Source organism: Nannobrachium achirus, assembly GCF_963921795.1.
Source record: "Nannobrachium achirus genome assembly, chromosome: 15".
Taxonomy (NCBI): Eukaryota; Metazoa; Chordata; class Actinopteri; order Myctophiformes; family Myctophidae; genus Nannobrachium; species Nannobrachium achirus.
In genome coordinates this window covers 35,631,469-35,646,212 of record NC_137822.1, presented here as the reverse complement: position 1 = coordinate 35,646,212, position 14,744 = coordinate 35,631,469, and the positions used below count along the sequence as shown (strand labels likewise).

Below are 14,744 nucleotides of genomic sequence, written 5' to 3'. Positions count from 1 at the left end.
GGCAGTTTCTGTGTTTGACTTTTTGTTTTCCATCTCTCTTTTCAGAGGTGATCTAGTGCAGTGGTTCTCAAACTTTTTCATGTCGAGGACCCCGGGAATTTACTTATTAGCCTGCGGACCCCCGTTTGAAAAGATATGCCAAGGACCCCCATAAGAGAGGATTTTTTTTGATAGAGTGAAGTAGAAGCAGAGTAGCCTTACCCTATTTTACACCATTATTTTATTTATTTTTAATCATTTTTGTCCCACGATTTTGTAACCCATTTTTTCACTCAGTGCCAATTGCCTATGGGCAATTGCCTGGGCTCGGACTGACCTCATGCTTCCTTCAGTGCATGAGGAGTCCAAGTTGCTTCTTTTCACCTGACAGCGGGGATTTCCCAATAATAACAATAATGTGGCAAAAGGTCACCTCATCCACCATTCCTTTTTTACCTTTGTCTTTTCATACGTAAGATGGACAGAATAATAAATCATGTAGCCTATAGAGACTCGTCAGAAATAAGTGCAACCAGAACAAAACGTGCCTTGTACGGTAATCATTATCAGGATGGCCCAACTTGAATACCAACAGTTCTATTAAAACACACACACACACACACACACACACACACACACACACACACACACACACACACACACACACACACACACACACACACACACTGCTATGTAACCCATTTAGGCCTAGAATTATTTAATGCTTTAACTGTTGAAAAATAGCAGATATACAAGCTCACAGCGCTGCGAGCTTGTAGATCTGCTATTTTTGAAAAAATCGTGGTTCACACACACACACACACACACACACACACCATGTCCCGTTGCCACGGCAACTAATGCTGACAGCCAGCAGTCATCGTTGTCATGGAAACAGTTTGATGGCCTCATGAAAAAATAAGAGAGAGAGAGAGAGAGAGAGAGAGAGAGAGAGCATATTTGTAAAGCAGGATACAATGTCTTTCATTCACTCTCATCTTGCCTCTGTAAATGTGGGTGTCATCTATTGCAGCTCACCCACTAGGTGTAATGGTTGGTTCGTACTTTAGTTGCACAAAGGTGTCGCACAGCAAAAAATAGCCGATGTACAAGCTCAAAATGTGTTGCGGCACGACACTTTAAAATCTTCCGGTGCCAATTACGTCCAGGAACGTGAATTACGGCGGTGCGGCACCAAGGCCCCGTTATCACGTCCAGGGACATGGTCCTAACTAGACCTTGTTGGTATTTATGCACGATCGTTTGTGAGTGTTCCTTTCACCCATTGCCTTCCAGTAGTGATGCCAGGGTTGTTGATGAGGATATTTATTTGGGGTGGGGTGAGTTGGGTCACAGCATATTTATCTCAATGCTCTCCATGCTGCGCTTCGCCGTTGCCGAAAAGAAACACGCCTTAAACATTTTTACAGCAGATGGAGATCGCTGCGATAAAAATACAAATGCAATAAATAAATAAATACGTTTGGCAGGCAACAGGTTACAGATGATCAGCAGTGTGTGGTCATTGCATTCTTGTATACACCAGTGGTTCTCAACCTTTTCTGGACCAGGCCCGACTTGAAAGCATTCGATGTATTACTATAGATCAGGGGTGGGCAACGTTGATGATGGAGAGGGCCACTATATTTCCACATTCACTCCAGAGGGCCATAATGCATACACAGTCAAAATGAGCAAAAATAGCCGATCTACAAGCTCAAAACGCGTCGCAGTGAATTGGAATCCGGAATTATTTTTAGCTATTTTAATTTGGAACCCTGAAAAGTAACATTTTTATTTAATTTCAAATGCATTTATATGACCGTTCTTATGCTAATATGAACTTTAAATTCAAATACATTGGACATAAAAAAAGACTTGTGCTAAGTGATTAAGCTACTAATATAGACTGATGTAATTAAAGTGAGTCATGGTTGGAATTGTAACAGCTGAAATCAATACTATATCAGTATTCCAATATTAACCAGCGGGCCGCATTAAGTGAAGGTGGGGGCCGCATGTGGCCCCCGGGCCGCCAGTTGCCCATGTATGCTATAGATAGACCTACTCTGTGTGTTTCGAATTTTGCTTTCATACGATGAAGTATAAAGTCATGTGCATACTAGGGCATTCACGAATAGTGATTTTTAGTATTCGAATTATTCGACCTCAAAGTATTCGAATAGTCGAATATTCGACAGGACTGGCCAAACTGTCAAATATTAAGTAAGGAAGAGGCGAACATTGTGAAAATAGCCGATCTACATGCTCACAACGCCTCGCGTTGCGAGGCGTTGTGAGCATGTAGATCTGCTATTTTCACAATATTTATCTGCGGAACCGAGTCACATTAAATGTAATACCTACAATCCCAAGTGCTTGTCAGGGTGGGGGTCCCCAGTTCAAATATGTTTATTTTGGGGGCCTAAAAAGGTTTGAGAACCCCTGGTATAGAGCATTAACAAATTCATCCACCAGGGGCATTGACAACTCATTATTATGACTTCCTATCTAGCCAAGCTTTAGAAACTATATATATTTTAAAGAGAAAACAATAAAATAAAATAAGCGAATATTCGACTTTGGTGAACAACGTCGAATAGTGACTTTGATATTCGAATGTTCGAATATTCGAATATTTGGTGAATGCCCTAGTGCATACCGGTATGTCATACATTTGGGCCTGCTGTGGCACTGTATATTTGTGGCAGAGCTCTCTCTCGCTCTCTGTCTCTCTCTCTCTCTCTCTCTCTGTGTCTCTGTCTCTCTCTCTTTCTCACACCCTTGCTGGGTTGGCAGATTGCGTAGGTTGAGCTGAGATGGTGTATGTGTGCGTCAGATTATATTTTAGGGATAGAAACAGAACATTTGACTTTGTGAAGCTAAACTTTGTAATGTCTTCATTCTCAGTCTCATGTACTGAGTGGATGGTGCAGTAGTACTACTGGACTCTCTGATGGATTGAACTTGTCTGAATGTCACAGTACGATGCGTCCATAGTGCTGTGCATTGTGAAGACAAGACATTCCTTTCCTGGAAAGTGAAGCCTGCAGCACACACTGTACAGGGTTCCCACGGTCATGAAATTCCTGGAAATATTTTGAAATTAGAAAAATATTTTTCCAGTACTGGAAAAGTTTTGGAATTGATCAAGGGTCCTGGAAGGTCCTGGAAAAAATAACTATGCATTGTCTTTCATTATTGATTTTGTTAATACTGAAATGACAAATTAAACATATATATATGTCAAATATTAGAGGCAGAAATTGTGAAAATAGCCGATCTACATGCGTTGCGAGGCGTTGTGAGCATCTAGATCTGCTATTTTCACAATAAAACCGTGTTATACAAAATTCCTCAACTCTCTTGAGAACCACTGGCATACACTACCTGTCTTAGGGCATTGCGCATAGGAGTAAGCGACTCGTTATTGAGCTGAATTATTGTTACTAGTCCTTACCCGTTCAAAGATATGAGCTCCGAAATGATGTGCAGTGTGTGGGTTATGGGATGTGCACTGTGCACACGGTATATGAGGGATGGAAAGTAACTTTAACTGGTACTTGCATGATAATATGTAGGAGCATCAATGTAAGAAATACCCGTTTCGTTTAATGGCTATGTGTGTGTGTGTGTGTGTGTGTGTGTGTGTGTGTGTGTGTGTGTGTGTGTGCAGCGGTTTGGACCGTGAGACCATCCGCAGAGTGGTCTGTGTTTCTTTTTGAGAGGGTCGGTCCGCCTGAAAAACGCGTTTTGGAACAAAACGGTTACGTTTTGCGCGTTTGTGACGCCCTCTACGGGTCGAATTGGAAATGCTTCTGGGGATTCGTTGAGTAAGCCACCCGCAACCTGTGGCAGAAATTCAGTGTTGACTCGACGTTTTGTTTGTGATTTATGGCTATTGTTTGCAAAACGGGCCCCTCCCGCTAACTTTGGAGGCCCGTTACGAACGAACGGTATGGACTATCAAAATATCCCTTGACTATGTTCATTGCATGGGTTCAGAGATCATGTGTACCCATTTTCGTGACATTTGAAGAAAATATGTAGGAAAAGGAGCAAAAAGTGTGTTTTGGAGAAAATTCAAAATGGCGGAAAATCTATCCTGACGCAAATGGGCGGGGCCTATATCGGGAGATGCGTATTGACCCAAGGAATCCAGGGAAAAAAGAATTTTAATGTTCCGACCTACGGTTCAAGAGTTACAGGCCGAAACGTAAAGTGGACTGTTATAGCGCCACCATGAGGCCAATTTGTGAAAGTGACAAACGGGCTTCACAGTTATGTCAGGTGTGTTCATATGCTAATGGTGATGCGATTTCAGATCAATTGCTCCAGCCACTGAGGAGAAACGCTGTTTCAGACACTCACTCAGACACTCACTCAGACATTTGGTGAATTATATGTTAGATATAGTCCTTGAAATCGGGTTAAATATTCTGGACAAGTTTTGGAAATTAATTGGTAAAGATGTGTGGGAACCCTGACTGTAACTCCAGCCAAACCAGAACTTCTTTCAACCTCGGCAGGTCAATATGAAAAAAGAAAAGACATCATGAGAACTACGGCAGTGCCTTGCTCACGTTCAGTTTGTCAGTCCTGGACCCAAAGTTTGCTACCCAGCCGAAAACCTCCGCTAGCTGAACACGCGCCATGCTCAGATAGCATAGGATACATTTTCTCTTAAATTATCCATTTTTCACCCAGTGTCAATTGCCTTAACTGTAATCCTGGGCGCTGCTCAGTCTGCTCTCCCTGCTCTCCCTCTGAGAGCCCCGAACTGAGCTCATGCTTCCTTCAGTGCATGAGGAGTGAGCAGGCCGCTTCTTATCACCTGACAGGGGGAGGAGCTTCACTGGATGGACGTAGCGCGTGGAAGGAACACGTTATTCCAACCAGTTCCTTTCCCACACATTATAGAGACCAGGATTACAGCATGTTTTTTTTGAGGGTACCTACCCTAGGAGACACGAGACACTGGGGGGGCCACCAGTTCAATTATGATTATTTTGTTGCGTCACGGCCTGAAAAGGTTGAGAACCACTGCTCTAGACGTACATTTAGAAAGGGAGTATGTGAGCAGGGTCACTTTAAACGTATAAAACTAGCCATCAGTAAGAGGATTTTTTATTGTACATTTGACCTATTTAGCTTCCACACGAGAGTGACTTAAAATGAGTGCGACAGTAGGATAAGCTTACTTTTCCAGATAGTCAGCAGTACAAACTGCCAATACAAAATAGAGTCAATGCACACAGTTTAGATCTAATTTGTTCACAGACCATGCACTTCTTTTTTTCCTGTAGTGTTTCTGCTGTCTTTTGCATTAACCGCTTAAACCTATGTAGACTACTTTGTTTAATGTGTCCCTCAGGGCTCTATAGTTTGCTTGCTCCTTTTTTCCCCTTCTACACCAACTGGAATGATAAATATTGAACCAATGAAAAGTACTAACAAGAGCTTGTGACTAAATAATAACTACTGGTTATTTTTTTCAGATTCCTGAAAAGTAACGCAATTGGAAATCATTTGGTTTCTACCACTTGACAGCAGCCATACCATATGAGTTTTCTTGGCGTATGAGATATAAAGGAGATAATCCTCAATTAGTGTGTCGATGCACCAACTTAACAGTGTTACCTACCATGGGCATGTAGCGTCGATAATTGATGTGGCGATCATTCTGTAAAAATGGCAAAATGTTTGTTCTCTTGTCTGGGGTCCCTGGCACAAAATATTTTATATCAATTTGGGGGTCCTTGATATGAAGAAAGCACAGCTTGTAGCTGAACAAAGCTGGTGATCAATGTCAGAACAGGTCACTGTACTAAGTAGCGACCTACAGTCACAATAACAAGGCTCAAGTTGGCACCTCGGCAGACTTGCCCATCCACGTACAGTACATACAGACGGCACCAAACAGCACCGATCAGAGTTCTTGCTCGCTCTGCTGGCACACAAGTGGCCATAAGTGCAGAAGACTCAAGTTGGCACCTCGACAGAGTGCATCCCTCTCTCAACTAAGGGATCCTTGGCCTGAAAACATTGAAGACCCCTGCCCTAATTGCCTAATCCTAACACTAACCTGAGAACTGTAAGCCTAACTCAAAATGTCTGTCTTAACCACAAAACAGTAACGTATCTTGTGAGGACCAGGACAATAGTTTATTGTTATGTTTATTCGTCAAATTCTGCTACACTATATACAGGGATGTGCTGGCCATTGGGAAAAGCGGGACAACTCCCGAACGGCCGGTTCATTCCCAGCCGGTCCAGGCCGGACATTAGGAAAAATAAATAAATAAAATGTCGGCCTTTGTTCCATTTTGGGGGCTGGGCGGCCAACAAAGTAAATCGTCACTGTCGGGCAGAAACCTTGTATCTCCAAGTTTCAAATTTGTACATTTTTTCGCAAAGCAAAGCCCTGCTTCGTCATACAAGGCCGTCGCACAAAAGTAGTGAAAACAGCAGATCTACAAGCGCACAACGCCTCGCACCGCGAGGCGTTGTGTGCTTGTAGATCGGCTGTTTTCACTAGTTTAAATCATTTTTAAAATGGTAAATACAAAACAAACCCGACAACGACGAAATATAACTCATGTAATTGGCCCACTGGCTTGTCACTTTGTCACACATCTTTGAGTAGCAGGCGCAATGAGGGCCTCTACAACTCTTTTTCCCGTGCTGAATCAGGGGCCCAGCATGTCCCTGACTATACTGTATATGTGGTCCTCTCAAGTATCGTTTAGCCGTAGTATGATGAAGTAAGACATCTGAGTACTTTTACCAACATTGTCTCTGTCTCTCTCTCTGTGTCTCTCCAGTCCACTCCTCTCCACCTGGCAGCAGGCTACAACAGGGTGAGAATAGTTCAGCTGCTTCTCCAGCATGGAGCAGATGTCCATGCCAAGGACAAGGGGTAATGTATCCTGGATCCTCAGGGCTCATTTAACCCATTTAGGAATTATTGTATACATTAGTTATTGGAAAAAAAGAAGAAAAAAAAAAAAACTTGAAAATGTGTGCAAATCTTTGAATATATGTATTATTTTAAGTGAACATTTGTAAAAAATCTAACCTCAGTTCGAATTGAAGCGGTGGACAGATAAAACTTCTATTCTGAATGTATTTGGAGAGCTGGTATGACAGTTGGTATAATAGGTTTAAAAAATAAAATAGATTAAAACACATACATTAAAATAAGAATTTGTAATTAAATAAATACATAAATAAATATAAAGTGTTTAAATAAGACAGATAAACCCTGAAGGCCAAATTATCATGTGAAGCTTGACCAATCCTCAAAGTATCCATTCATCAGACCGGGAGGGACACTAGTACACACTACACACATATTCTGGACGTACAGGACAGATAAAGCCTATTCATTCTGAACTGAAATGGCCATATATGGACATGGGACACACATTTTGCTTTTTGAAAAAGCCTATTCATTCTGGACTGATATTCTGGACGTACGGGACAGAAAAAACCTGTTCATTCTGGACTGGAGTGACCATATATGGACATGAGGTGACATACATTGTGTTTTTGAAAAAACCTGTTCATTCTGGACTGAGATGACCATATATGGACATTAAACACACATTTTGTTTTTGAAAAAATCTGTTCATTCTGGACTGAAATGACCATATATGGGCGTGGGACACACAAAGCCACTCATTGTATATACTAGAAGCTCGGCCGCCCTTCGGGCGGCCGAGCGTCTAGTCGGCGACCTGGCCAACTCGGGAACAATGTAAATAGGGAATGAATGCCCCGCCCTTTAATGCAAACCCCATTATACCTGTTGTCATAGGATCCGTTTTGACCATCTGTTTGCGTGTGTCCATTTATGCCCATATATGGAGAGATATGTCTGTCTACGTCCATTTTCTGACATATATGGAGATCTCTGTAGGACCTGGTTTGACCATCTGTTTGCCTGTGCCCATTTATGCCCATATATGGAGTTTGCGACCTGGCCAACTCGGGAACGATGTAAATAGGGAATGAATGCCCCACCCTTTAATGCAAACCCCATTATATGGAGATCTCTGTATCTGTCTGTGTCCCTTTTATGCCCATATACTCTATCTGTGTCCATATTTTATGCCCATATGCCCATATATGGAGATCTCTGTATCTGCCCATATGCCCATATATGGAGATCTCAGTCTGTGTCCCTTTTATGCCCATATATCTGCGTCCATTTTATGCCCATATGCCCATATATGGAGATCTCTGTATCTGCCCATATGCCCATTCTCTGTATCAGTCTGTGTCCCTTTTATGCCCATATACGGAGATATCTGTCATGGAGATCTCAGTCTGTGTCCCTTTTATGCCCATATATCTGTCTGTGTCCCTTTTATGCCCATATACGGAGATATATCTGTCTGTGTCCCTTTTATGCCCATATACGGAGATATCTGTCGGGTCGAGGCAAGGCCCCTGTATTGCCCATATATGGAGATCTCTGTATCTGCCCATATGCCCATATATGGAGATCTCAGTCTGTCGGGTCGAGGCTAGGCCCCTGTATCTGCCTGCAGTGATGTCACAATGACTCAGTGCTTGCGCCCGGCACTGCAGTGATGTCACAATGAGTCAGCGCTTGCGCCGATTTTGCGCCGATTTCCGCATAAGGAGATTCCGAACGTTTCGCGCCGGTTAGGGAAAACCGCGCGTCGGGTCGGGTCGAGGCCCGGCACTGCACTCCATGCCGCGGCGGGGAACGCGCGTGCCGAATCTGAAGCCGGTGGGACGAACGGTTCTCGAGATACGCGGATTACAAACACACACGCAGAGACTTCTCGCATTTATAGATAGAATAGATATATTTTGAGATGGGGGGGGGGGGGGGGTCCGTGGCCAAATACATAATTTTGGGGGTCCTTCACATGAACACGTTTGAGCACCACTGACATAGAAAACTTTTTTTAGAAGACACTTTAGAATCAGCTCAAAATATTCAAAGACTTGCACAAATGTTCACGATTTTTCAAAAATAGCAGATCTACAATATTTTATAGATCTCTTCTGGGGGTACGTGGCACAAAGTCAACCTGGGGTTCCTTGACATAATAACAAATGTTTGAGAATAACTGCTACACAGCTACGCAGTTCCTGACCGCCAACCTTCGCCCACTGCTGCCCGCAGCCACGTTTAAGTGCCATCTGCTCATGCAGCTCTTCCATCAGGAACCAAAAACACAAACACTGAATTAGAGAGAGAGAGAGAGAGAGATAGAGAGAGAGAGAGAGAGAGAGCGTCATTACAGCACCATGAACAGTGACACAGTGGGCTAGGCTTATGTCCAACGTATTTGTCAATGTATTTTTTACACTCTTGTATTACAAAGTAGGGCCTTCATTTATGTAAAAAAAAAAAGCCAATGTGAAAGGGGATGAATTTCTTCTTAGGCCTTTCACGACATTTATGATTTAAGGCATTTTGTTCAAAATTGACCTATCCTGCAAATTTGGAACAGATGGGACAGATCCGTCTTGATAACAACACGACTATAGAGCAAATGTGGGACCCACGATTTCTGTTGACTGCCCATTTCCGCTCGCGGCACCTAACAAAACCGAGCGGCCGCTACCACAAGATTTGCGTTGGATCACGCGGGACCAATGCAGGAATCTGACCACCACAAGGACAAGGGGTATCAGTGCGCAGTCCACTGCCTGTCAATTGTAAGGAGTAGTTCACCCCCAAAATGACGTTTTTTTCTATTGATTACTTACACCATGGAGACTTGAGTTTCTAAGACAAACATTTTATTATAGTAAATTTACCCCCATTGATTCTGAATGGGGACCCACATGTATTCGGGTCCCCATCCGGAATCAATGGGGGTAAATTGACTAAAACATTTTTTTGTCTTAGGAATGCGATAATTGAACCCAAGTCTCCATAAAAAATATATATATTTTGGGGGTGAACTACTTCTTTAATTCTGCAAATGGATCCTTGGGTTCCCTTTGTACGTTGTCAGTAAAAAGTTGTAAAGTACATTATTTTTACATTTGTCTGTGTGTTAAAACATATTATTATTTGTTTCTGTCTGTTCCCATGCAGAGGCCTGGTGCCGCTGCATAACGCATGTTCCTATGGTCACTATGAGGTCACTGAGCTGCTGCTGAAGGTAACACACACACACACACACACACACACACACACACACACACACACACACACACACACACACACACACACTGCTACTTAACCCGTTTGATTATTTAATGCTTTAACTATTGAAACATACTGTAGCAGATGTACAAGATTTTTTTAAAGTCTTTGAACATATCTTTTTAAAAGCGAACATTTGTAACACAAATATTTGCTTCTGGGTGGTCCCTGGAACAACATATTTTGAGATGCAGCCAAATACATGTAATTGTGGGGGTCCTTGACATGAAAACGTTTGAGAACCACTCATTTAGAAGAAGGATTTTGAAGACATTTATAGAATCGGGTAAAAAAAATATTCAAAGGCTTGCACAAAATGTTCACGAATTTTCCAAAATAGCAGATACACAAGCTCACAGTGAGCTTGTATATCTGCTATTTTGTAATAGTTAAAGTATAAAATAAATCTAAAGTGACACAGATCTGAGGTCAGGCCTAAATGTCTTTTTAATTGTGATCAAGGCAAAGAGATCATTGCTGATATTCATTCCAAGTTGCATCGCTGCAGCCATAAAGTGCTTCTTCTTTTTGGTTTCTCCGTCCTCCTCCAGCACGGTGCGTGTGTGAACGCCATGGACCTGTGGCAGTTCACGCCGCTGCACGAGGCTGCCTCTAAGAACCGCGTGGAGGTGTGCTCCCTGCTGCTGGGCCACGGAGCCCAGCCCGGCCTGCTCAACTGCCACAGCAAGAGCTCCGTGGACATGGCCCCCACGCCCCAGCTCAAGGACAGGCTCACATGTGAGTACTATGCACCCACGAGGGCATTCACCAAATATTCGAATATCAAAGTCACTATTTGACGTTGTTCACCGAAGTCGAATATTTGCTTTTTTTTTAAATTATTATTATTTTCTCTTTAAAAATATATACCGGATGGCTTTGGCATTGGACCTACCGGGCCGCATGCGTGTGCGTTGTTCTCGCGAACATCGGCGTGGATGACGGGCGCTAATGTGATCTTTAGCGTGGAAGTTTAATCCCAACAGCAACTGAAGCTATGCAAGCTAACGCTGGCTGCATAGCAGCCAATGGTTCCTGTTTACAATGAACCATCGCATCTGAATGATGAAACGGGCCGCAAAGCTTGATGGGAAATGTAGTGTTTGTTATTGTGCTTTTCACAGTCTGAATTGTGAATGTTGTTTTTGAATAGAAGTTGACTTTGATGGTTAATGCAATACAATACAGCAGAATGTTATCTCTGTATAAGCTTTTCTATAATAATTTTACAATAATAACGTTTTTCTTTATAAATAACTTAACCCTATTAGTGCCAGCTTTCACCACTAGAGGGCGCCCAGTGGCCAAAGAATTCACCATAAAGATACACTGGTACATGCACAAGTAGTTTTGCTTTTGAAAAATTAGTTTGGTATATGCATCTTTTAGTTCAACTCCAAGCATTTTAGAAGCCCTATTTTCGGCGATTTAGCCATGATTAAACCTTGCACACCTCATGGATATGCATGGAACAGAGAAAATGAGCTCTAAAGATCCTGGATTGCATTGGAGTGGATGGTAAATATCGGCGGCGCGACGCTCTCGCGGGCCGTGTAAACAGAATATAGTGGGGCTCAAAAAAAAAAGTAACTAAAAATGTTTTTTCTTTTTTTTTTTTACAAAAAAAAAAAATTTAAAAGCCGAACTAGTTCGGGATAGGCACTCAGGACGTTAATACGGCCCAAATTATCCCGAACTAGTTCGGGATAGGCACTGTATGAGTTAATATAATATAATATATAATATTTTGTCTTCAACATATTTTTTCCCAAAATGATAATTGAAAAATAGGGGTCGTCTTATAATCAGAGTCGTACTAAATTCGGGCTAATACGGTATATAGCTTGGCTAGATAGGAAGTCATAAGAATGAGTTGTCAATGCCCCTGATGGATGAATTTGTTAATGCTCTATACAGTACCAGGGGTTCTCAAACCTTTTTAGGCTGTGACCCGCAAAATAAACATATTTGAACTGGGGACCCCCACCCTGACAATAATTTGATTTAAAAAATGTATCCCCCGTAATCAATGGGGGCAAATTTACTATAAAAAATGTTTTTGTCTTCGGAATGCAACAAATACAAAAAAATATGATTGAACCCAAGTCCCCATGGCATGAGAAGTCAATAGAAAAAAAGTCATTTTGGGGGTGAACTATTCCTTTAAGTAAATAAACTTCCACCACTGCAACTGGGTATGAATCAGGCTGTGGTCTGTCGATGCCGTCAGGGTGATTCATTGGCACATAGGCGTTGAAGCTTCTAGCCCTGCGTTTTGATTGATAGGGTTGTGAGCGCATGACTGCTTCTCTGCATCACATTGTGGGATTCATAACCCCGGTTCTAGATGGGGATGCTTTTCTTTCGTTAATCTCCCCACCATAAAGAACCGCCGGGTGGAAAAAACGTCCAAAACCGTTGCTTTTCAGAAGAAGATTTTTTTTTTTACCGACGTAAGGTCTTTGCAGTTTGCACACTGCTGCGTTTTCCGGGCCGAATATCGGAGTGATTTTCGGAGTGCGTGAATAAAAAAAATCAACCTCACGTTATGTCAATCACGTTTGCACACTGCCGCCCGTTTCGTATTTATTTTCGGACCAGGGTTGATTTTTTCCGATTTTCGCAGCTGTTGCACTGAGTCCCTTGCTCTCTCTCTCTTTCCTCTCTCTCTCCCTGGCCTACGGCTTTCGGATTTCCAAAACGCAACGAAAACACGCAGTGCAGTGTGCAACCACCTTTAGACCAGGAACGCATCTGCGTTACTCTAGATTTTTAACCACTTTAACCATTATTGTATTGATATTAAAAAATCACACCCGTGTGAACTGAGCGGTGGTCGTGGAGGCTGCGCAACAGCAAAACAAATATATATATATTGTGTGTGTGTGTGTGTGTGTGTGTGTGTGTGTGTGTGTGGGTGGGTGGGTGTCTGGCCTGGCCTGGCCTGAACAACAGCGCCCCTCCCTTAACATGTGTGGTCACAAAAGGTACTACATACAGGCTACATACACCATACAGACAGACACGCATACAGACAGACAGACAGACAGACAGACAGACAGACAGACCCACACACACGGCCACGTATAGGAGCGTTGTGACCACCGCTCAAAAATAGCAGATATACAAGCAGGCACTTCTATTTTTTTGAAAAATCATGACAATTTGTGCACGTCTTTTTAATATATTGATCCGATTCTATAAATGTCTTCTAAATCCTTCTAAGGTTTTTGAAAAACTCTACTTTATCGTGTCTAGGACCCCCAAAATGTTATGTGTTCAGCCACGGACCCCCATCTCAAAATATGTTGTTCCAAAGACCGCCAGAAGCAGAGATTTGAGTTACAAAATTTACCTTTGAAAAACATAATATGTTTATTGCGACCGTCAGGTCGCACTTACTATCAAAACCTCCACCAGCTGTGAGTCAGTCTGTCTGTCACACCTCACACGTCACACTATTGCCCTGCTCATATCTCCGCAACCATTCCATGCCAAATTTTGCACACATACTCCTTGCCTGCCAAATCACAACCTCCAACCAACAATTCACACATGACCCTCTTCTAGCGCCACCCTGAGGCCGATTCTTGCAAAACACATCTTTGGACACAGCTCCTACAATTTTTGCCCTAAAATCACGCAAATCGGTACACACTATGTCTACACTCAAGTCATCAACATGGATCTGTCCCATATAGCGCCACCTTCAGGCCCATTTTTTAAAACACATTTTTGGACACTACTCCTACAGATTTTGCCCTAAAATCACGCAAATCGGTCCACAATATGTCTACACTCATGTCATCAACATGGATCTGTCTCATATAGCGCCACCTTCAGGCCGATTTTTTTAAAACACATTTTTGGACACTACTCCTACAAATTTAGCCCTAAAATCACGCAAATCGGTACACAGTATGTCTACACTCATCTCATCAATATGGATGTCCCATATAGCGCCACCATCAGGCCGATTTTTTGAACCACATTTTTGGACTGCTCCTACACATTTTGCCCTAAAATCACGCTGCGACCTGACGGTCGCTTATCTCCCGATTAGGGAGTCTTACTGGTATTATACAGTATATTATATTCAAAGTTGTTCATGATTGATGGTGATCTTTCAAAAATAGCAGATCTACAAGCTCGTAGCGCGGCACTCGGTGCCGCGCTATGAGCTTGTATATCTGCTATTTTTCAATAGCCTAAGTATAAAATAACGGTTAAAGTGGTTAAAATGTAAAGATGTGTTCCTCCTAGTCTTAAAGGATTTTAAAAAAAAGCTAACCATTGTTCTGATGGAACCATTGTAGTTATTATTTAGTCATAAAGTCTAAAAGTCACTTGTAGATTGGCTGCGTTCACTACTTTTGCGCGGCACTCTTGTACGCTGAAGTCAGACATTCATTCAAACACAAAAGGTTGAAATGATGGAGATGCAAGGTTTTCTGCCCAACAGCGACTTCTAACAACCTTTTGCAATGGCAGCTGTGGTTAAATCATTCAGAACGGGTACACAGTATTGTGTGTTATTATTTTATGCTTTAACTATTGAAAAATAGCA

The 14,744-nt window shown here is 42.3% G+C and overlaps 1 protein-coding gene across 1 annotated transcript in view; it reads left to right on the top strand.

Moving 5' to 3' along the window:
* Positions 1-14,744, top strand: part of LOC308299804 (poly [ADP-ribose] polymerase tankyrase-1-like) — a gene marked incomplete at both ends in the record, with an annotated part of 95,669 nt that overhangs the window by 47,957 nt on the left and 32,968 nt on the right. Inside the window, 3 exons of the mRNA XM_080743590.1 lie at positions 6,804-6,898; positions 10,067-10,133; positions 10,729-10,915. Of these exons, the coding sequence (XP_080599716.1) occupies positions 6,804-6,898; positions 10,067-10,133; positions 10,729-10,915 (349 nt within the window). The remainder of the gene's footprint in view (positions 1-6,803; positions 6,899-10,066; positions 10,134-10,728; positions 10,916-14,744) is intronic.